Source organism: Macaca mulatta, chromosome 4, assembly GCF_049350105.2.
Source record: "Macaca mulatta isolate MMU2019108-1 chromosome 4, T2T-MMU8v2.0, whole genome shotgun sequence".
NCBI classification, from domain to species: Eukaryota; Metazoa; Chordata; class Mammalia; order Primates; family Cercopithecidae; genus Macaca; species Macaca mulatta.
Genome location: NC_133409.1, coordinates 165,371,897 through 165,397,334, shown reverse-complemented (window position 1 = coordinate 165,397,334; position 25,438 = coordinate 165,371,897). Strand labels below are relative to the sequence as shown.

General features: G+C 39.5%; 1 protein-coding gene across 3 annotated transcripts in view; it reads right to left on the bottom strand.

The window, feature by feature from the left end:
• The window catches only part of NUP153 (nucleoporin 153), a 101,808-nt gene that overhangs the window by 52,569 nt on the left and 23,801 nt on the right, over positions 1–25,438 (bottom strand). For all 3 annotated transcript variants that reach the window (XM_015135559.3, XM_015135558.3, NM_001261594.1), the window contains 4 exon segments: positions 21,556–21,778; positions 5,122–5,370; positions 4,829–4,968; positions 4,484–4,612 (listed from right to left, as the gene is read on the bottom strand). In XM_015135559.3, the coding sequence (XP_014991045.3) occupies positions 4,484–4,612; positions 4,829–4,968; positions 5,122–5,287 (435 nt within the window). In that variant the 5' untranslated portion in view covers positions 5,288–5,370; positions 21,556–21,778.

The window sequence follows — 25,438 nt, the reverse complement described above, 5'->3', positions numbered from 1 at the left end:
TTTCTATGTAGATAAGCAAGTTATCTGTGTCTAGGAATAACATTACAGGAATAATACCCTTTCCAATCTGCATGTCTTGATTTTTGTGCCTACTGCACTGGCTAGCACCTGCGGTATGATGTTAAACAGTAGCAGTGATTGCAGGCATCCTTGCTCGCTTCCTCACACCATTAAGTATGATGCCAGATGATTTTTTTGTGGATGCACTTTATCAGGTAGAAGGATCTCATCTATTCCTAGGTTTGTTGAAAATTTGTATCATGAGTAAATGTTGGATTTTTAAAAAAATATTTTATATATCTATAGAGATGTTCATATAGTACTCTTTAGATTGTTTACATGGTAAATCCAATTTTTTTTTTTTTTTTGAGATGGGAGTCTCACTCTGTTGCCCAGGCTGTAGTGCAGTGGCGTAATCTCGGCTCACTGCAACCTCCGACTCCCAGGTTCAAACAATTCTCCTGCCTCAGCCTCCCGAGTATCTGGGATTACAGGCATGCGCCACTGCATCCAGCTGATTTTTGTATTTTTAGTAGAGATGGGGTTTCACCATGCTGGCCAGGCTGGTCTCGAACTCCTGACCTCAGGTGATCTAAGGCCTCTCAAAGTGCTGGGAACACAGGCATGAGCCACCACACCCGTCCCAATCCCATTAATTTTCAAATGTTGAGTCAACCTTGCCTTCCCAGGATAAACCCCACTTGATCATGATGCAGCTTCCTTTTTAAATTTGTTGGATTCCATTTACAAATATTTTTGTTGAGAAGGTTTGTGTCTATAATCCATGAGAAATAATAGTCTGTTGCTGTCTTCCAATGTCTTCGTCTGATTTTGGTCTCGGGATAATAATGTTGGCCTCATAAAAGGTACTGGGGGAAGTGTTCCCTACTCTCCTACTATACATAAGAGTTTGTGTAGAATTGGTATTATTTCTTTCTAAAATGTTTGGTAAGATTCACCAGGGAAGCTATCTGAGCCTGAAGCTTCTTTGCTGGAACCTATTTTAAATTATGAACTCAATTCATTGAAAAGATAAGACTATTCAGGCTACATATTCTTGACTAATACCAAATAACAAAAGTCTAACAAAATATGTTCAAGATCTGAATGCTGAACACTACAAAACATTGATGAAAAAAATTTATAAACCACCTAAATGGGAAGATACACCATGTTCATGGTTTGGAAGACTCTATTTTTGTTAAGATGCCTATTCTCACCAAATTGGTCTTTAGACTCAAATGCAATCTCAATCATGGTTGGGCATGCTGGCTCATACCTGTAATACCAGAGGTCAGGAGTTCGAGACCAGCCTGGCCAACATGGTAAAACCTCGTCTCTACTAAAAATACAAAAATTAGCAGGGCATGGTGGTGTGTGCCTGTAGTCCCAGCTACTCGAGAGGCTGAGGCAGGAAAATTGCTTGAACCCGGGAGGTGGAGGTTGCAGTGTAACAACATCATGCCACAGCACTTCAGCCTGGGTGACAGAGCAAGATTCCATCTCAAAAATTAAAAAAGCAATTCCAATCAAAATCCTAGCAGACTGTAGAAACAAGCCAGTTTCAGATTTTTATAGAAAAGCAAAGGACCTAAAACAGCCAAAACAGGCTTGAAAAAAGAACAAAGTTGGACTACTCTTATCACCTAATTTTAAGACCTACCGGAAGCCTACAGCAATCAAGACAGTGCAGTGTTGGCAAAAGGAAAGACGCAGTGTTGGCAAAAGGAAAGATACATAGATCAATGGGTGGCGGCGGCGGCGCAGGTCAAAAGTCCAGAAATAAAGCCATGTGAACCAGATTTCAACAAAGGTGCAGGCTGGGCATGGTGGTTCATGCTTGTAATCCGAACACTTTGGGAGGCCAACACAGGAGGATCGCTTGAGCCCAGGAGTACAACATCAGCCTAGGCAACTTAGTGAGACCATTGCTACCAAAAAAAAAAAAAAAAAAAAAAATTAGCTGGGAATGGTGGCGCACGCCTGTGGTCCCAGCTCTCATGAGGCTAAAGTGGGCATTTGTGGCTCCAGTGGCGCAATCGGTTAGCGCGCGGTACTTATAAGGAGGCTAAAGTGGGAGGATCACTTGAGCCCAGAAGGTTCTGGTTGCAGTGAGCCATGATCGTGCCACTGCACTCCAGCCTGTGTGACAGAGCAAGGCCCTGTCTCAAAACAAAAACACAAAACAATGATGGTGCAAAAGCTATTCAATGAACAGTCTTTTTAACAAATAACACTAGAACAATTGCACACCCATATGTTTAAAAAAAAAAAAAAAAAACCTCGGCCAGGCATACCTGTAATCTCAGCACTTTGGGAGGCTGCAGCAGGAGGACTGCTTGAGCCCAGGAGTTCAAGATCAGCCTGAGCAACACAGTAAGACTCCCATCTTTAATTTTTTAAAAAAAACTTTTTAATTTAGAAAATAAAATGAACCTTGACCAATACCCCATACCACACACAAAAATTTATTCAAAATCAATCATAGGCATACATTAAAACCTAAAACTGTAAAATTTGTAGAAGAAAACATACGAGAAAATCTTTGTGACATGGGATTAAGTAAAAATGTCTCAGATACGACATCAAAAGCATGAAACCATTAACAATACACACACACGCGCGCACACACACACGCACACACAAAAGATGTCAACAAAAGTAAAACTTCTGGCCGGGCGCGGTGGCTCATGCCTGTAATCCCAGCACTTTGGGAGGCCGAGGCAGGTGGATCACGAGGTCAGGAGTTTGAGACCAGCCTGGCTAAGATGGTGAGACACTCCATCTCTACTAAAAACGCAAAAATCAGTCAGGTATGGTGGCAGGCACCTGTTATCCCAGCTACTCAGAAGGCTGAGGCAGAGAATTGCTTGAATCCAGGAGGTGGAGAGTGCACCACTGCACTCAATCCTGGGCGACAGCACAAGACTCTGGCTCAGGGGGAAAAAAAAAAAATCTGTTCTTCAAAAGACACTATTAATATACACCACAGAATGGGAGAAAATATTTGCAAAACATATAACAAAGTATTTGTACCCTGAAAAATGAACTCTCTCAAAATTTATTAATAAGAAAATAACCCAATTTTAAAACGGGTGGAAGATTTGAACAGAGACTTCATCAAAGAAGATATTTCACCAAAAGATGGGCTGATAGCAAACAAGCACCAATAAACACCTGAAAAGACACTCAACATCATTAGTCACTAGGGAAGTACAAATTAAAATCACAAGTTGGGGTTACCACTACATGCCTACTAGAATAGCAAAAACAAACAAAAAAACCTGACACCACCAAGTGCTGACAAGGATGCACAGCAACTCTTACATTACTAGTCAGAACGAAACCTGGTACCAGCCACTCTGGAAAATGGTTTGGCAGTTTATTATAAAGTTTACTGAATACTTACTTACCATATGACCCATCAATTCAACTCCTAGGTATTTGTATTTACCCTAGAGATGAAAATGAATGCTCACAAAAAACATTCATAGCAGCTTCATTCATAATTGTCAGAAACTGGAAACAACTCAGTGTCTTTTCACTAGTGAATAATAAACCAACTGTATTAACCATACTACTCAGCAATAAAAAGGAACTATTAAAAGATGCAAAAACAGATGAATCTCAAATGCATTATGCTTAGCAGAATAAGCCAGAATCAAAAGGCTACATATGACTAAATGTATATGACATTCTGGAGAAGCCAAAACTACAGAGAAAGAAAACAGATCAGTGGTTGCCAGAGGGTGGTAGGAGGAGGAAGGATTGACTCAAGAGATACATAAGGTAATGTTCTGGGGTGATGAAAATGTCTGATCAATATTTGATTGCAGAAGTGGTTATATACATAATAATGTGTTTTGTTAAAACTCAAATACTATAAAACAATGGTAAATTTTAATATGTGTAATTTATACCTCATTTTAAAAAAATCACATTTCTTGAGATACACACACATATCTAATACATAAAACATTCACATAGGTCTAAATAATGTCTACATATGCTAAATGAAAAAAATATAACCTATAGCTGTTATTTTCCCAAAGAATAATATTAAATCAAAACTACTGGCCAGGCGCAGTGGTTCACGCCTGTAATCCTAACATTTTGAAAGGCCAAGGATGGGGGATCACAAGGTCAAGAGATCGAGATGATCCTGGCCAACATAGTGAAACCTGTCTCTACTAAAAATACGAAAAATTAGCTGGGCGTGGTGGCGTGTGCCTGTACTCCCAGCTACTTGGGAGGCTGAGGCAGGAGCATCGCTTGAAACCAAGAGGCAGAGGTTGCAGTATGGGCCGAGATCGTGCCACCGTACTCCAGCCTGGGCGACAGAGCCAAGACTATCTCAAAAATAAATAAATAAAAGAAAAATAAAAAATAAATCAAAACTATTTTTTTGAGCACAAAGTAATTTATTATCCAGTTAAAGTGGAAAAAAAAAAAAAAGGTCATCAACCCTTCTATTGGAACCTACCTGATAAGGTGTATTTCGTAGTTTAGACTGTCTTACAGCAGCCGCTGCCCCACCGTATGTTGTTTTTCCAGGATAAAAAGGAGAGTCTCCAAGCTGACTGGTTTTAAGGACTGAAGAACTCCCAAGTGACTGCACAGAAACACAATGATAAATTATAAGTCATATGAACCCAGGAGGTGGAGGTTGCAGGGAGCTAAGATGGTGCCACTGCACTGAAGCCTGGGCAACAGAGAAAGACTCTTGTCTCAAAAAAAAAAAAAAAAAAAAATATATATATATATATATATATATATGCAATAAACACTCAAGACTAATGTGATTAAATCCAACCCAGTTAGTACTCACAGGGGAAAGTGTTCCAAAGGCAGACAAGTTGAATGCTGGTTTTTTTGAGCTGGTGGCAGTGTGCTGCGAGAGTGAGTGAGAACGTTCAGCTTCTGGGGACCACAGAGGTGGCAATGAAGTGTTCTTTGAAACAGTTATATCTGAAACAAAATTACATAATCCATAGTAATAACACCAATACAAGATCCTAGATTTTTGTAAATACGAAAATTATATCCAAGTCAGGAAAAAAAAAAATCCCATAAAATTTAATTTTACTACCCAAATTATGTACTACCACATGTCAAGAATACCTTTATCAGAAGCTCTTGAAGAAAAACCACTGGTAGTTGAGATGTTATCATCATCATGCTGAGAGGTAGAATCTTTAATTTCCTTTACAAGGGAAAATCCCGAACTGCCAATTGGGAATGCCGAGGATGTAGATGGCTGACAGTGTAATGCAGGGGATTCCAACATGGAGAAATTCAGATGGCTCCGATGAAGAGAAGGCCTTGTTAACACATCTGGATAATTTGAAGCAGTACTAGTTGTTGAAGGTTCTTAAAAGAAAAGCATTAATATTATGAATATACAACTTAGAGCAATACACCACCACAAATGGTTTTTACTTTAAGAAAACACATTATAGTATATAATAGCTTCAATTCAAATCACTGAGGCCTCCCATAAGCCCAATATAACATACTCCTAGCCAAAACAAAGTTTCAACTAAAATTAATTTAAATGAGAGCTAATTTTTTTAAACCAGTAAGAGTGATGTGATATGATACAACAGTTGAAATACAACTATTTTTTGCCAGTTGATTAAACTCATTCACTTTTTTGATGGTGTATTTTGTAATACAGAAAATAACTTGTGCCTTATTTATAGTCCTATCATTCTGAGACCATAAAAAATAAGTTTTACCCATATTTTGATACTGTCGCTTTTATTTCAGTATGTCTAATCTTGACTCCCATCTGAAATTAGTTATGATGCAGGAGTAAATAAAGGATTCAGCTTCACTGTTTTCCAAATGGTTAGCCTGTTTATAACCTAAGGTAATCTCTTAAATAAGCCATCCTTTCCTCAATGATTGAGAAGCCACTGTTACCACATACTAAACCATACTAACTTCCAAGAGTCTTTATTCCTCCCTTCCTCTAATGATGTATCTTTATACTTCCGTACGAGTACCAAATGTTTTAAATATTATGCTTTAGAATAAATTTAATGCCTGTTGAAGTTACTCCACCCCACCTTCCCTTTATTAAAATATGAAATTACTAAAATAAATTCTTTTTCAGAATTTGTTTTCAGGGACATTTTCAAAAACTTTAGAATTGTTTCTAAAGTTCCCCAAAAAGAGGCCTCCAGTTAGGATGGAATAACTGGGACCAGATCAGCCCTTCTACTGTAAACAACTATAAGACTGGAGAAAAAATATGAGGCTACTGCTTTCAGACAGTGGAAAACAGCACAAAAACTCACAAGGTGAGCCCTACGATTACCCAGCTCTCTGTCTAAGAACATTTTCAGACCTTGAACAGACACCCAAAGTCAAGTAACACAGAGCAGGAAGAAATCAGAATCCAGGGCACTGGAGAGTAGGGAACTGTGCAGAGAGGGTCTCCCAGAAATCCACATGGGAGTGTCCAGTGAGCGGACAGGCTGTACATACTCATAGCAAGACCACCTAAGCCTTACGCAGCAGCTGCTATGGAGTTGAGAAAACAGAGACACCAGACAGTGTACCGTGCTAGGGGAAAAAACAATGCTGAAGACTCTCAAGTTTTAGGGCCATCAGAATTTAGAGATCTCGTTAACAATGGCATTCAGCTGATATACCAAAAGGTTCCCCCTTAAAAATAAGGAGTAAGTATATAACTGAAGTAAGATCTACTATAGATCTCTCCTAAAAAGCCACAGGGGAGACAGAGCTTGGAGGCTAAGGCCCACCACATTGGGAGGCTTAGGAAACACCCTGGACTTCCCACAAATATACATTAACACAGCACAAAACTACAACTACGAAAGTTCAAAATTATCATTAACTAAACTGCCTGCTAAAAACAAGAACCAACACTCTTCAGAGGAAGATGACAGAACCAAGAGTCTCTACACATTATCATTCAAAATGCCAATATAGTCAAAACTCAATGTATAGAAAAAAGAAAACTGTGATCAATGCACAGGGTAGGAGGATAGGGGAGAGTAGGTGTTAGAAACTTTAACCAAAGGTAGCAGACAAAGACCTTAAAATATTTAGCATAACAAGACTTTAAAGCAGCTATCTGGAATATGTTCAAAGTTCCTAAAAGAGCCCTTAAAATTATTTTGACTAGGATCACACTGAATTTAAGGTTTTTAAAAAGAACTGATATCATTCCCAACACTGCTTTCCTACCCACCTTTCCTTTGGTTCAGATCTGCTTTATGACCCTCAGTGGAACTTAAAGAGAATTTCTTCTTCTAGAGTGTCACACACTTCTTGTTAAAGTGTATGATTTTTATTTTTTTGAGACAGTCTCACTTTGTCACCCAGGCTAGAGTGCAGTGGCAATCTCAGCTCACTGCAACCTCCACCTCCCAATTGTTTGATACTGCAAATGGGATCCTTTCTTCTTTCATGTTTTCTAATTGGCTACTGCTTAAATAAGAGAGTGGTCAGGTATTTTCAATATTAACCGTGTGTCAATTGCTACAGTTTCCTTATTCTAACATATTACCACATCCCCATAACTAATTACATTCTTAATATCTAGAAGTGGTGATGATGGACTTCTACCTTATTCCCAACTTTAATGAGATTGCCTCTAATGTTTCACCATTAAATATGATTCTGGGCTGGGTACAGTGGCTCACATCTGTAATCCCAGTACTTTGGGAGGCCGAGGCAGGCAGACGACTTGAGGTCAGGAGTTCAAGACCAGACTGGCCAACACGGCAAAATCCCATCTCTACTAAAAATACAAAAATTACCCGGGCATGGTGGCACGTGCCTGTAATTCCAGCTACTTGCGAGGCTGAAGCATGAGAATCGCTTGAACCTGGGAGGCAGAAGTTGCAGTGAGCTGAGATCGTGCCACTGCATTTCAGCCTGGTTGACAGAGCCCTCTGTCTCAAAAAAAAAAAAGATTCTGGTCTTTGGTTTGAAAAACTGACATGCTAAGGAAGTAACAGTTTCTAAACTCCAAATAGAAACAAAGAGTGAATTTTAAATTTTAGCAAATGTCTATTTACTAAAAAGCAAAAATAGGATCATTTTACCTAGTAACATGGTAAACTATATTAAATCCTGAATGACTACTTGCATTCATTGATTAATGCTCTCCTCAGTAAGTATTTTGTGATGTGCTGCTAGACTGTATTTGCCATTCTGCAGTGTTCTTCTGTGTGCTATCTTCCTAAAAAATTGTCTTGGCTGGACACAGTGGCTCACGCCTGTAGTCCCAACACTTTAGGAGGCCAAGGCAGGAGTATCACTTGAGCCCAGGAGTTCGAGACCAGCCTGGGCAACAAACTGAGACTTCATCTCTACTAAAAATTTAAAAAGTCAGCTGGGTGTGGTTGCACACACCTGTAGTCCCAGCTACTCAGGAGGCTGAGGTGGGAGGATCACTTGAGCCCAGGAGTTCAAAGCTGCAGTGAGCTCTGATGGCACCACTGCACTCCAGCCTGACCAATAAAGCAAGACTATCTCAAAAATCCTTAAACAATAAAACAATTCTAGATTATTTAGTTCCAAAGTACTGTAACAACAAAAAAAAAAAAACAAAAGCAAGCTGCAGATAAAAACACTCAACAAACTAAGACTAGAAGGAAACTACAACATAATAAAAGCCATATATGCAAAACCACACTAACATCATACTCAATGATAAAAGACTGAAAGATTTTTCTCTAAGACCAGAAGGCAAAGCTTCTCAATTTCCCCACTTCTATTCAACATAATATTGTAAATTATAGTCAGAGCAATAAGAGAAATAAATAAAACACATCTAAATTGGAAAAGAAAAAGTAAAAAATCATGTTTGCAGTTGACATAATCTTACATGTAAATAACAGTGAAGATTCAGTCAAAAGCTGTTAGAGCAAATTTAGCCAAGTACCAGGATACAAAAATCAACACACAAAAAAATTTGTTTCTATGCACTAATAATGAACAATCTGAAAAGTAAATTAAGAAAACAATTTCATTTATAATAGCACCAAAAAGAATAAAATATTTAGGAATGAACGAAGGTAAAAGATGTGCACATGGAAACTACAAAATAGTACTAAAAGGAAAAAAACATAAATAAACGGAAAAATATCCCGCGTACGTGGACTACAAGACTAAATATTGTTGGGATGTCAATACTATTCAAAGCAATCTATCTACAGATTCAATACAATCTCTAAATCCCAAAGACGTTTTTTGCAGAAATAGAAAACCTATCCTAAAATTCATATGGAATCTCAAGGAACCTCAAAATGCCAAAATAATCTTTAAAAACAACAAAGTTGGAGGTCTCATGCTTTCTGATTTTAAAACTTATTACAGAAGTACAGTAATGAAAACAATGTGGCACTGGTGAGAGAGAACAGGAGGTGTGATGTAGTTTCTCCTTCACTTATTTTTTTTTTTCTCCTCCTCACAAAACCCGTAACATTACCTCACTGATATTACACATGCTAACCCTGAGGGTTTAGTCATACACAAAGAAAACAGCCATTCTGCGGTGCTCTCATAATGTGTAACCATACCTTTTAAAGAATTCCAGGAATTGGTCTTAGGAGATCCAAAACCAAATCAAGGTTGCAGAGTCCACCTCAGGAAGGAATGCGAAATAATTGATTTACAGCATTGTTGCCACCAGCCAGACCCCTACTGGAGATAATCACCGCAACCAGATATGCTGCCTTGCATACCCTACCCTGTAGTGCTTTGCCCAGCCCAGCCTGCATACCTTACTCCATGTCAATTCCTGTGCTTTGTCTAATAAAAAAAAGTCCTACTGGCTTTTTCCAGGAAGCCAGGAAGAGGATCCTTGAGCCTCACCTCCATTGTTTCCCTTGTGCTCAAGCAGAAGCCCTGAAATAAAAGTCCTGTCTGGGAAATCTGCTTGGCTCCGTGTTAATTTCCATTACATGGGAAACCAAAGAGCCTGTGGTCTGTAATACTAGAATAAAGACAAACAACATAGACCATGCAAGTGAACACAGGGCCCAGAAACAAACTACCATATTTGATCAAACGATCTTCAACAAGGATTTCAAGACCACTCAATGGGAAAAAGATGGTCTCTTTATTAAATGGTTTGAAAAACTGGATAACCACATGGAAAAGAATGAACCCTTATCTTGAACCATATACGAAAATTAACTCTAAATGGATTAAAGACCAAAGTATAACACCCAAAACTAAAAAACTTTTAGAAGAAAACAGAATTTCAGGACATGAGATTTGACAATGATTTATTAAATATGACACTAAAAGCACAGGCCACAGAAGCAAAAACAAACAAATAGGACTACATCAAATGTAAAAACTTTTATGCATCAAAGGATGTAATCAACAGAGTAAAAGGCCAACCTACAGGATGGGAGAAAATATCCACAAATTATATATGTGATAAGGGATTAATATCCAGAACACAGAAAGAACTCCAATCCCCAGTGAAAATGGCTTTTATCAAAAAGGCAATAATGGATGCTGGTGAGGATGTAGAGAAAGGAGAATCCTTGTACACTGTTGTTGGTGGGAATGTCAATTAGTACAGTCATTATGGAGAACATCATTGAGGTTTCTCACAAAAACTAAAAGTAGAACCACAATATGATCCAGCAATCCCACTGCTGGGTATATATCCAAGATAAAGGAAATTAGTACATCAAAGAGATAATCTGCACTCACATGTTTATTGCAGCACTATTCACAATAGCCAAGATATGGAATTGACCTAAGTATCCATCCACAAATGAATGGACAAAGAAACTGTGCTACATATACACAATGGAGTATTATTCAGCCATTTAAAAAAAAAAGAATTAAATCTTGCCATTTGCAACATTATAGATGGAACTGTAGAACATCACATTAAGTGAAATAAGCCAGGCACAAAAAGACAACTATCACATGTTCTCAAATGTGACAGCTTAAAAAAAAAAAAGGGGGGGGGGGAACTGTTCCATGGAGACAGAGAATGGAATGACAATTACCAGTAGGGAACTCATGGAGACAGAGAATAGAATGATGGTTACCAGAAGATAGAAAGGGTGGTGGTGAACGGGAGATAAACAGAGGACACAAAAATACAGTTAGAAGGAGTAAGATCTAGTGTTTGGTAGCATACAATACAGCAAATATAACAACAATTCATCGTCTTATTTCAAAATAGCTAAAAGAGTGGAATTAGAACGTGCTAACACAAAGAAATAATAAATTCTAGTGGTAATGGACATCCCAATTACCCTGATTTGATCAACACATTGTATGTTTATATCAAAATATTACATGTACCCCATATATGTGTACAAATATTATGTATTATGTAATAATTAAAAATAAACCTTTTTTTAAAAAAGGTAAATCCAAGCAAAATATAAAAAAGAATTCCTACAACCACTCCCCAAAAAAGAAGTTGATTAAAAAGTGGGCAAAGAACCGAAATAGGCATTTCTCTAAGATTACAGACAGATGGCCAAAGAGTATATGAAAAGATGTTCAACATCACTAACCATCAGAGAAATGCAAATTAAAACCACAGTGAGATAACATTTCATACCCATCAGGACAGCTATTAACAAGAAAGGGGAAAATAAATGTTAGTAAGGATGTGAAGAAACTGTACACTATCAGTGGGAATATAAAACAGTGCAGCCACTATGGAAATAGTAATTTCTCAAAAAATTAAGGACAGAATTTCCTTATGATCTAGCAATTCCACTCTGGGTATATACCCAAAGGAACTGAAAGCAAGGTCTCAAAGAGATTTGTGCGCTCATGTTCACAGCAGCATCATTCACAAGAGCCAACAGGTACATGCAACTCAAATCTCCATCAACAGACAAATGGATAAGCAAAATGTGATATATACATTCAATATATTATTCTGCCTTAAAAAGGAAATTGTGATACATGCTACAACATGTAGAACCTTGAAGGCATTATGCTAAGTGATATAAAGCCAATAACAAAGACAAATGCTGTATGATTAATTAACATGAGGTACATGAGATAAACATTAATTAACATGAGGTACTTAACAGAGATAGTACTGTAGAACTGTGACTTGGCAGGGCCTGAGGGGAGAGAGGAAATGAGGTGGTATCGTTCAATGGGTATAGACTTTCAGTTTTGTAAGATGAAAAATTCTGAGATGAAAGGTGGTAATGGTTGCGCAATAATGAGAATATACTTAAAGTCACTGAACAGTGCACTGCAAAATAACATAAATTATGTTATATATATTTTACCGCGATTCAAAAACAAATGTTTCCATCGCAGCTAAAAAGACAATGAATTTTTTAAAATAATTATTCATTAAAAATCCTATTTTAAAAATCTGATAGAATATCTAAATTTATTTTATATATAATAATTTATTATCAGGAGGACTCAGGTTAACAGAGATACTGGGCCGGGTGTGATGGCTCACGCGTGTAATGCTAGCACTTTGGGAGGCTGAGGCAGGCAGATCACGAGGTCAGGAGATAGAGACCATTCTGGCTAACACGGTGAAACCCCATCTCTACTAAAAATACAAAAAATTAGCCAGGCATGGTGGCGGGTGCCTGTAGTCCCAGCTACTTGGGAGGCTGAGGCAGGAGAATGGCGTGAACCTGGGAGGCAGAGGTTGTAGTGAGCCGAGATCATGCCACTGCCCTCCAGCCTGGGCGACAGAGCAAGAATCTGTCTCAAAACAAAACAAAATACCAGAGATACTGTCTGGGGCTTAGAAATCCACTGGCAGAGGTATCTAAACCAATCCAATCAGCATTTACACATAATAAATACTTCAATTTATCTGCAATCAGGATTTACATACACATAGGCTGAAACGTTTCCTGGGGTATCAAGTATTCCAATATTACTGTAGTATATACTACGAAAATGCTTTTTACTTATCCCATTCTCTCATCCCTGCATCAGTTTCTCCTATAAGAGAAAAGTGACAGGATAATTTTCCAACTCTTGGCAGGACATCAACTAAATCTAGTATATACAGACACCAAAGAGGAAAAAGAAATCCAACACAGGCCAGGTGTGGTGGCTCATGCCTATAATCCCAGTGCTTTTAGGAGGCTGAGGCAGGAGGATCACTTGAGGCCAGGAGTTCAAGACCAGCCTGGGCAACATAATGAGGCCTCACCCCTACTAAAAATTTTTAAAACATAGCTAGGCATGGCAGCACACTCTTGTAGTCCCAGCTACCTGGGAGGTTGAGGAGGAGAATGTAAAGTGAGTCACACCGTTTTTTGTTTCCCAGGGCATACAAAAGTTATGTTTACACTACACTATAGCCTATCAAGTATGCAATAGCATTATGACAATAAAAACAATGTACCTACTTAAAAAAAAAAATTGCTAACAAATAACAATCTGCTGAGCCTTCAGAAAGTCATAATCTTTTAGGTGGTGTTAACAGGTCTTTGCCTCAATGTTGATGGCTACTGACTGATCAGGGTGATGAGTACTGAAGGCTGGGGTGGTGGTGGCAATTTCTTAAAATAAGACAACAATGAAATTTGCCTCATCGATTGACTATTCCTTTAAAAGATTTCTCTGTGGCATGCAACGTTTTTGATAGCATTCTAACCGCAGAATTTTCAAAATGGGAGTCAGTCCTCTCAAATTTTGCTGCTGCTGTATCAACTAAGTTTATGTAATATTCTATATTATTCTGTAATCTTAAAAATGTGCACAGTATCTTTACCAAGAGTAGATTCCATCTCAAGAAATCACTTTCACCAGGCGTGGTGGCTCACACCTACAATCCCAGCACTTCCCGAGGCCGAGCGGGGCGGATCACAAGATCAGGAGCTAGAGATCATCCTTGCCAACACGGTGAAACCCCATTTCTACTAAAAATACAAAAAATTAGCTGGGCGTAATTTTTTGTAAAAATACAAAAAATACAAAAAATATGCCTTAGTCCCAGCTACTCGGGAGGCCGAGGCAGGAGAATTGCTTGATCCCAGGAGGCGGAAGTTGCAGTGGGCTGAGATTGCACCACTGCACTCCAGAGTGGGCAACAGAGCAAGACTGTCTCAAAAAAAAAAAGAAAGCACTTTCTTTGCTCATCCATAAGAAGCAACTCCTCATCCATTCGAGTGTAAGATGCTGCAGTAATTCAGTCACATCTTCATACTCCACTTCTAATTCTAGTTCTCTATTTCTACCACATTTGTAACATTTGTAGTTCCTTCCTCCACTGAAGTCCTGAACCCCTCAAAGTTATCCATGGGGACTGGAATCAACTTTCTCTAAACTCCTATTCATGTTAATATTTGAACCTCCTCCCGTAAATCACAAATGATTTTTCTCCCCCCAGTTAGCCTTGACTCGAAACTCAACGAATGTTCTTAATGTCATCCAGAATGGTGAATCTTTTCCAGAAGGTTTTCAATTTACCCAGATCTATCTGAGGAATGACTACGACAGCTATAGCCATATGAAAGGTTATTTCTTAAATAATGAGACTGGAAAGTCAAAATGCCTCCTTGATCCGTGGGCTGCAGAATGGACATTGTATTAATAATCAAGCATGAGAACATTAATCTCGATGCACATCTCATTACAGCTCTTGGGTGACCAGATGCACTATCAATGAGCAGTGCTATTTCGAAAAGCATCTTTTTGTCCCCAAGCAAGAGGTCTCAACAACACGGGCTTAAAATGTTCAGTAAACCGTGCTGTAAATAAATGTGCCATCATCCAGGTTTTGTTGTTCCAATTACACAGCACAGGCAGAGTAGATTTAGCATAATTCTTAAGAGCCCTAGGATCTTTGAAATGGTAAATAAGTACTGGCTTCAACTTACAATCACCAGTTGCATTAACCCCTAATAAGAGATTAGCCTATCCTTTGAAGCCAGGTATTGACATCTCTTCTCCGGCTATCAAAATCCTAGATGGTATCTTCTTCCAACAGGAGACCACGTTTCATCTGAAAATGTGTTGTGCTGCGTAGTCATCTGATACAGTTTAGATGTCTGTCCCCTCCAAATCCTATGTTGAAATGTGATCCCCAATGTTGGGAGTGGGGTCGAATGGGAAGTCTTCGGGTCATGGGGGCAGATTCCTCATGAATGGCTTGGTATCCTCCCCAGGGTAATGGCCTCAAGTGATATTTGGTTCTTAAAAAGAGTCTAGGATCTCTCTGCTCTTGCTCCCTTCTCTCTCCATGTGACTGATATGCCTGCTCCCACTCTGCCTTCTGCCATGAGTAAAAACCTCCTGAGACCACACTAAAAGCCAAGCAGATGCTGGTGCCATGCCCACACAGCTTGCAGAACCATGAGCCAAATAAGCTTCTCTTCTTTATAAATTACCCAGTCTCGGGTATTCCTTTGTAGAATGCAAAATGGACTAATACACCACCTTAGTCAGTGTTTTTAGCTAAATCTTCTGGATAACTTATTGCAGCTCCTACATCAGCACTTGTTGCTTCATCTTGCCCTTTTATGTTATAGAGACAGATTCTTTCCTTAAACCTCATGAATAAATCTCCGCTGGCTCCCAACTTTTCTCCTGCAGGTTTCTCATCTCTCTCAGCCTTCACAGAATTCAAGGGAGTTAGGGCTTGCTCTGGATTACGCTTTGGCTTAAGGGAATGTTGTAGCTAGTTTGATCGTCTATCCAAACCACTCAAACTTTCTACACATCAGCAACTGGTTGCTCTGCATTCCTATTATCCTTTGTGTGTTAACTAGAGCAGCACTTTTAATTTCCATCAATAACTTTTCCTTTGCATTCACAAGTTGGCTAACTGGTACAAGAGGCCTAGCTTCAGGCCTGTCTCAGCTGTCCACATGCCTTCCCTCACTAAACTTAAGTACTTACAGCTTTTGGATAAAAGACGGGGAACTCTAATTTTCACTGGAACACTCAGAGGCCATTGTAAGGTTATTAATTAGCCTAATTTCAATATTGTCAGAGAATAGGGAGGCCCAGAAAGAGGGAGAGAAAAGGGGAATAGCCAGTCGGTGGAGCAGCCGGAACACACACAACATTTACTGATTAAGTTCATCATCTTATATGGTTGTGGCTCGTGGCACCCCAGAACAATTACAATAGTAATACCAAAGAACACTGATTACCATGATAGATACAGAATTTAAAAGTCTGAAATACTGTAAGAATTACCAAAATGTAACAGACACAAGGAGAGCGTGTGCTGGTGGAAAAATGGCACTGTTCAACTTTCTTGACATGGGATTGCCACAAACTCAATTTGTAAAAAATGCAGTATGTGCAAAGTGCAATAAAATATGTATTTATAAAATTAATATTTAGTAAACAACTAAATTTATTTAGGACTGCCATGTTAACTTTCCAGAGTCTGACATTACTTCAACAGCAGATATATAGTCACGCACCACATAAGAACAGTCAACTAGCCTGGCGCAGTGGCTCACGCCTGTAATCCCAGCACTTTGGGAGGCTGAGGCGGGCGGATCACGAGGTCAGCAGATAGAGACCATCCTGGCTAACACGCTGAAACCCCGTCTTTACTAAAAATACAAAAACATTAGCCGGGCATGGTGATGGGCGCCTGTAGTCCCAGCTACTCGGGAGGCTAAGGAAGGAGAATGGCATGAACCCGGGAGGCGGAGCTTGCAGTGAGCCAAGATCACACCACTGCACTCCAGTCTGGGCAACAGAGCAAGACTCCGTCTCAAAAAAGAAATAAATAAAAAACAATCAACTACAGAACACATATGCAACAGTGGTCCCATAAGATTATGAAGAAGCTGAAAAATCTGTATCACCTAGTAACATCATAGTCATCCTAAGGCCTTAGTGCAATATATTACTCAGGAGTCTGCAGGCATGCCGATATCTTTTATATCATATGTACTTTTTCTATGCTTATACATGTTTAGATACACAAATATTCACTATTATAATTGCCTACAGTATTCAGCACAGTAACAGGCTGTGCAGTAAATAAATCCAGTGTTGCCAGTCAAATAAAACTAGAGCACATACATTTATGTACTCTATATAATACTATACTTGGTAATGATAATAAATGACTATGTAACTGTTTTATGTATTTACTATACCTTTTATCACTAGAGTATACTATCCTTCCACTTACATTTAAAAAAAAAAAAAAAAAACTGGGTCGCAGGTGGTGGCTCACACCTGTAATCCCAGTACTTTGAGAGGCCAACGCAGGCGGCTCATTTGAGGCCAGTTCAAGCCCAGCCTAAGCAACACAGTTAGACCTCGTCTCTACAAAAAAAATTTTTTTAATTAGCTGGGTGTGGTGGCACATGCTTATAGTCCCAACTACTTGGGAGGCTGAGGTGGGAGGATCGCTTGAGCCTGGAAGGTTGAGGTTGCAGTGAGCCATGATTGCGCCACTGTACTCCTGGGTAACAGATCGAGACCTTGTCTTTAAAAAAAACAAAAGTCAACTGTAAACAGCCTCAGGTAAGTCCTTCTGGAAGTATTCCAGAAGAAGGCATTGTTATCATAGGAGATGACAGCTCCATGCATGTTACTGCCTCTGAAGAGTATCCACTGGGACAAGATGTCAGGGCAGAAGGCCATGATATTGATGATACTGACTTTACGTAGGGCTAAGTTAATGTGTGCATGTCTTAATTGTAAACAAAAGTTTTAAAAGTTAAGGAAAAAAACAGTACTATAGAAAAAAGCTTAGAGAATAAGGACATTAAAAATATTTTTGTTCAGCTATATAATCTATGTTTTAAGCTAACTGTTTTAACAAGAGTAAAAAAGTTTTTTACATTTCAAAAATTTATAAATAAGTTACAGTAGGCGAAGGTTTATTGTTGAAGAAAAATCTTTTAGTAAATTATAACCTAAGTGAACAGTGTTTATATAAAGTTTACAGTACTGTACAATAATGTTTTTAGGCCTTCAGATTCACTGATACTCACTCACTGACTCACCCAGAGCAGCTTCCAGTCCTGTAAGCTTCATTTAGGATTAAGTATCCTAAACAAGCATACCATTTTTTATCTTTTATATCATATGTACCTTTTCTATGCTTATACATGTTTAGATACACAAATATTCACTATTATAATTGCCTACAGTATTCAACACAGTAACAGGCTGTGCAGGTTTGTAACCTAGGAATAGGCTACAGCCTAGGTAAGAGTAGGCTTAGTCAGTGTGAGTATACACTATGATATTTGCAGTGACAAAACTGCCTAACAATGTATTTCTCAGAATGTATCCCCATAGTTAAGCAACACATAACTGAGTGTTTTGAGAATGCACTGTCAAATTTAAGTGTAATGCTTCACAGAGTAAATATGAACTGCAATTTCTCTGTAATATCTAGTAAGATCTATATTCATCTTATTGGGGAGTTTAATAAGATGTATGAGTCACATAAGTCACTCTTATGTGACTACCGGTATTAATAAGTAGACACAGGTCAAGGCAGACTGTAAGAAATGTCTGGCCAACATGGTGAAATCTTGTCTCTACCAAGAAGTACAAAAAATTAGCCGGGCGTGGTGGCAGGTGCCTGTAATCCTGGCTACTCAGGAGGCTGAGCAGGAGAAATGCTTGAATCCGGGAGGCAGAGGTTGCAGTGAGCTGAGATCACGCCACTGCACTCCAGCCTAGACAACAGAGCAAGACTCCACCTCAAAAAACAAAACAAAAACAAACAAACAAAAAAAACAAGAACTGACTGGGACTTACAAGGTTTAAGATAGCAGAATTCAGATCTAAGACAAGCATGAGGCAGAAAAATGCTATCAAGTTTTTGAAGTAGGCCAGGCACGGTGGCTCACACCTGTAATCCTAAGCACTTTGGGAGGCCAAGGCAGGCAGATCGCTTCTGCTCAGGAGTCCAGTCTGGGCAAAATGGCGAAACCCCATCTCTACTAAAAAAAAAAAAAAAAAAAAAAAAAAATTAGCCAGGCCTGGTGGTCCACACCCGTAGTCCCAGCTACTTGGGGGGCTGAGGTGGGAGGATCACTTGAGCCAGGAGGTGGAGGTTGCAGTGAGCTGACATTGTGCCACTGCACTTCAGCCTGTGTAACAGAGTGAGACCTTGGCTCAAAAAAAGAAAATAAAAAATTTTTTTTTAGTTTTTGAAGTAGGTAACAAATTGCTGCCCACAATTTGCTTCTAAATATATCAGGTGAGCTGGCGGTAGGAAGGTAGGGAAATAGATGTGGGAAGAGTAAACAAGATCAGCCATGACTTGATTATTGTTGGAGCTCAGTGATGGGGAGCTGGGGGCAGCAGATCGGCAGGGAGGGGGGTGTCATTGTACTATCCTCTTTATTTCTCTAGGTTGAAAAATTTTCCATAATAAAGTTTAGAAGTTATGCACAAACGTGTATAATATACTTGTAACAGAAAATCTTCCTTATATCAGTGTGAGTTGACCTTGGCATAAATTCAACCTGCTACTTTCATGAAAACACAAATACACACAAACTGTACAGAGAATGAGAAACTCCATGTCTTTCACCCCTAAATTCTTCAAGTTAGTTAATCCTTACAAATATGTTCACTAGGATAGAACAGATCGTTTCTTTTTTTTTTTTTTTTTTTTTTTGAGACGGAGTCTTGCTCTGTCACCCAGGCTGGAGTGCAGTGGCCGGATCTCAGCTCACTGCAAGCTCCGCCTCCCGGGTTTACGCCATTCTCCTGCCTCAGCCTCCCGAGTAGCTGGGACTACAGGCGCCCGCCACCTCGCCCGGCTATTTTTTTGTATTTTTTTAGTAGAGACGGGGTTTCACCGTGTTAGCCGGGACCGTCTCTCGATCTCCTGACCTCGTGATCCGCCCGTCTCGGCCTCCCAAAGTGCTGGGATTACAGGCTTGAGCCACCGCGCCCGGCCTCTTTTTTTTTTTTTTTTGAGATGGAGTTTCGCTCTCGTTGCCCAGGCTGGAGTGCAATGGCACGATGTCGGCTCACCGCAACCTCCGCCTCCCAGGTTCAAGCAGTTCTCCTGCCTCAGCCTCTCGAGTAGCTGGGATTACAGGCATGCGCCACCATGCCCAGCTAATTTTGTATTTCAGTAGAGATGGGGTTTCTCCATGTTGATCAGGCTGGTCTCAAAGTCCCGACCTCAGGTGATCCACCCGCCTCGGCCTCCCAAAGTGCTGGGATTATAGGTGTGAGCCACTGCACCCGGCCAGAACAGATCGTTTCTATAACCATCTTAGAAAAGATAGTCACTGTGGATATACTAGAACTCTCTAACCAAAAGGAAACAAATTTCATAACCAGGAAACAGAGGGGGAAAAAAACAGAAAAAGAAAAGCCAGAATCCCTTTCACCGGCCAGAAAATAAAGTAACAGAGGCAGTCAGCTTAGAGATCTACCAGATAAAGCCTCAAGATGGCTGCTGGTAATATATTTAAAAGCAATTTTGAAAAGTACAGATATTAAAACTTTAGTTACTCTAATAAAAGTAAGCGGACATTCAAAGAATACATCTAGTTGAACATTACTAAGAAAAATTAGATTTGCCATTTCTCTAAAATAAAAACCATTCTTTCAGGGCCATTTCATTATCACTATTTTTTACTACGGACAGATCAGGCAGGGAGACGTTGCTAAGCACACCAAAATTAACAGGGCATATATCCAAATCAATTAGTTATTTGAGACTTTAACATAGGACTACAAAAAGTTTTGTAATTATGTATTTCAAAACATGTAGTGAAAGAAAAAATATTTATACTGAAAGAAACATACACTGAGAGATAAGTTGGGCTTCATCAAAATTTAAAACTTGTGCTTTAAAGGATAGGATTGGCTTGGCACTGTGTCTCACGCTGGTAATCCCAGCACTTTGGGAGGCCGAGTCGGGTGGATTATCCGAAGTCAGGACTTCGAGACCAGCCTGGCCAACATGGTGAAACCCCATCTCTACTAAAAATACAAATAATTGGCCAGGTACAGGGGCACACGCCTGTAATCCCAGCTACTCGGGAGGCTGAGGAAGAAGAATCGCTTGAACCTGGCAGGCAGAGGTTGCAGTGAGCCAAGATCCAAGATCGCGCCACTGCACTCCAGCCTGGTGACAGAGTGAGACTCTGTCTCAAAACAAAACAAAACAAAACAAAACAAAAAAGGGCTGGGCGCAGTGGCTCATGCCTGTAATCCCAGCACTTTGGGAGGCTGAGGTGGGCGGATCACAGGGTCAGAAGATGAGACTATCCTGGCTAACATGGTGAAACCCCATCTCTACTAAAAATATAAAAAATTAGCCGGGCGCGGTGGCAGGCGTCTGTAGTTCCAGCTACTTGGGAGGCTGAGGCAGAAGAATGGTGAGAACCCAGGAGGCGGAGTTTGCAGTGAGCCGAGATAGCAGCCTGGGCAACAGAGCGAGATTCCATCTCAATAAATAAATACATAAATAAAACGCTGATAAAAAAAAGATACCCAATTGGAACCTGATTATCATCCTCCTCCCACACAGTTTATGTACTGCCTGATTAGATTTAACATAACTAGGTAATATATTCAAAATTAGGGCATGAAAAGCTATCATTCATGACAAAATATCCACATTTTACTTACCTTCTGTATTACTGACTGCTGGCTCAGGTGTGATTCTCCCATCAGTAATATTAGAGCTCTCCTCATCGGCATATATCAGATGGTCCTCTTTATTTTCGGGCCAGCGTGGAACCTCGCTTGTGTCTGTTGAACAGCTGCATACATCTTCATTCTTGTTGAAGTATCTTTGTAGCCACCCTGGCACAATATTCTTAACAGACTCTGTAACCCTGCTAAGAATGCCCTATTGGGAGAAAAAACATATTATGACAGTTTCAGAAACTTATCTTTTTAAAGTAAGTACCTACTTACTGAAAGCCAGGCCAAGCAAAATACAAAGGTGTCCAACAAGTTTGCTAAAATTCAGTTACTACAGTTACTGCTAATATAATGGTTTTTACAAATTCTATAGATGTGAAATTCTTTCTTCTATATGCATACACAAGCCAATAATTGTTCCAAATGGCTGTGCTATTCTAATCCTTAAGAAAACCCCAAAAGGCCATCAAATACACAATACCGAGTTTAGATTTACTAATATGTAATACACGTTTTAATCCCAGAGAAAAGGCATCCATTTTTTTCCCAGTATGTTAAAACAAACACAAACAACACTTTCAATAGCTTTCTCAAGCAATTATTTTACTGTACATTCTTTAAGAAAAATAAAAATTCAGACAAGTAGAAACAGAGTTAAAAAAAAAAAAAAACAGTAACTAAAACAATCTGGCCGAGTGAGGGGGCTCATGCCTGTAATCCTAGCACTTCGTCGGGGCTGAGGTGGGCAGATCACCTGAGGTCGGGAGTTTGAGACCAGCCTGACCAATATGGAGAAACCCCGTCTCTACTAAAAATACAAAAAATTAGCTGGGCATGGTAGTGCATGCCTATAATCCCAGCTACTCAGGAGGCTGAGGCAGGAGAATCGCTTAAACCTGGGAGACAGAGGTTACAGGGAGCCCAGATTGCACCATGGCACTCTAACCAGGACAACAAGAGCAAAACTCCATCTCAAAAAAAAATAATAATAATTAATCCAACAAAAATAAACTCAAGAAATAACCTTTTCTGATGCTGAAATTTCACTACAGCAAATGTTGGCTGAAAATCTCAGTGATTAATTTTATTACGGTGACTTTTTTTTTTTTTTTTTGAGACGGAGTTTTGCTCTTGTTGCCCAGGCTGGAGGGCAATGGCATGATCTTGGCTCACCACAACCTCAGCCTCCCGAGTTCAAGTGATTTTCCTGCCTCAGCCTCCCAAGTACCTGGGATTACAGGCATGTGCCACCACACCCAGCTAATTTTGTATTTTTAGTAGAGACAGGGTTTCTCCATGTTGGTCAGGCTGGTCTTGAACTCCCGGCCTCAGGTGATCCGCCCGCTTCCGCCTCCCAAAGTGCTGGGATTACAGGCATGAGCCCCCATGCCCAGCTATTATGGTAACTTTTAAAAGAAGGAAGGGAAAATAATGTGGTATAATAGCTATCAGTATTATTTTTATTGTAGTTTGGCTATGTGCCAGATACTATTCTAAGCAATTTATACATATTATTCAGTTTAATCCTCACCATAACTTTATGAACTAATATTCCCACCTTATGGATAAAAGAGAGATAATGAAGTTAAATATCTTGCCCAAAGTACAAACACAACTACCACAGTATATCTAAGATAGAGTAAAAGTATGGGCTTTGGGATTGCCAGGACCTAGCGTAAAATTTGAGGACGTCCCTGTACTTGGATTTACTGTAGGTAAAATAAGAATATCTCTGCCTCCTATTATTTATAGTAATTATAATGAAAATCAAATGAAATAATGTGAAGGCATGTATCAATTTACAAGGTATAATAGAAACATACTGAAAACTTTTTTACTAACAAGGAAAAAAGCTGACAATAGACAAACTGGGGTAAGGTAATCAATTTTAGGCAACAATTTATTTCACAAAGCAGATTTAGTAGGGCGTCAGAGAAAAAGTCAAAGAAAGGAAAAAAACGACTCAGTAGGTACAGAAAACAATAAAGTCAAGGCAGAATATATAAATCTACCTAGAAGGGAAACTCAAGACAGAGGCCTTAAAATATCCTGCTAACAAAAAAAATGGAAGACACTTCTGATACAGGCACTTGAATAGTAATGTCCTTACTATTTGAAAAGGTATAGGTAACAACTGAGAAGCATGTAATTATTTTTTTATGTATTGTGCAAATTTTCAACAGATCTACAAGTAAGCTCTCTATCAAACACATGAAGCCAAGTTCTAGAACACTAACTACTGAACAACATAAATTCACTGTTCCCTTTTTCTTTGCTAATATTACAGTATTAGTTACTATGGAAAGAAAGACTACCTATTACTAGTTACTACCTATTACTAGTTACTAGACTACCTATTACCTACTACCTATTACCTATTACTACCTACTACCTATTACTAGTTACTAGTTACTAGACTACCTATTACTAGTTACTATGGAAAGAAAGACTACCTATATTCAATATTTAATATTTGTAAAAACACACCTAATACTAGTTACTTATCCCATTTCCATACTTCAAGACTTGAAAGTGTTTACAAACTATAATACAGGCCGGGCGCGGTGGCTCAAGCCTGTAATCCCAGCACTCTGGGAGGCCGAGGCGGGCGGATCACGAGGTCAGGAGATCGAGACCATCCTGGCTAACACGGTGAAACCCCGTCTCTACTAAAAAAAAAAAAATACAAAAAAACTAGCCGGGCGAGGTGGCGGGCGCCTGTAGTCCCAGCTATTCGGGAGGCTGAGGCAGGAGAATGGCGTAAACCCGGGAGGCGGAGCTTGCAGTGAGCTGAGATCCGGCCACTGCACTCCAGCCCGGGCGACAGAGCGAGACTCCATCTCAAAAAAAAAAAAAAAAAAAAAAAAAAAAAACTATAATACAGTTAAAGACAGACTTAAGGCTGGGCGTGGTGGCTCATGCCTATAATCTCACACTTTGAGAGGCTGAGGCATGGGGATCACTTGCAGTCAGGAGTTCAAGACCAGCCTGACCAACATGGTGAAACCCCATCTCTACTAAAAATACAAAAAGTTAGCTGGGCGTGGTGTCGGGTACCTGTAATCCTAGTTACTAGAGAGGCTGAGGCAGGAGAATTGCTTGAACCTGGGAGGTAGAGGTTGCAGTGAGCCAGGATCCGGCCATTGTACTCCAGCCTGGGCAACAGAGCGAGACTCCAGCTCAGAAAAAAAAAAAAAAGACTTAAAAACAAAGACATACCTGATATAGGTGACAGGCTAGCTAATGCACTACAGTAAGAATTTTTTTTTTTCCAGAGACCTGTGTCACACCAGATAAGAGTGCAACGGCACGTGATCATGGCCCACTGCAGCCTCAAACTCCTGGGCTCAAGTAATCTAGTCTGAGCCTTCCAAGTAGCTAGGACTACAGGCCAACTACCACATCCAGCTATAGCAATTATAGAATTTAACGCAGATTTAAAAAATTTTTGTTGACTTCCAGTACGGTGTTTAGCTACTAAAAGTATCAGACATTCCTGTGATCCCTATTCATCTAAGGCAAGTATAGAACAACTTTAAATTGGCGTCACACTCACTCATAGATCCCTTATGTGGCAGCATCAGGTATCTTCAAAAATAATTAGAAGACAAAAACTGTTCAAAGTGGATATAATAAAGCTCATTCACTGAAATACATGAACTTTGCTTATAGACATATTTTCTATACTAAAATTTAACCAACTTATCTAGTCTCAGCCCCGAAGAGCTTAATACGGGAACAGCGAGACAGAGACATTACTAGTGGCACAGAGAATGACAGCATGAAGAGTAAAAAGGAATGCAGATTATATTAGCTGGAAGTGTGGCACAGGCCTGCAGTCTTAGCTACTTGGCAGGCTGAGACA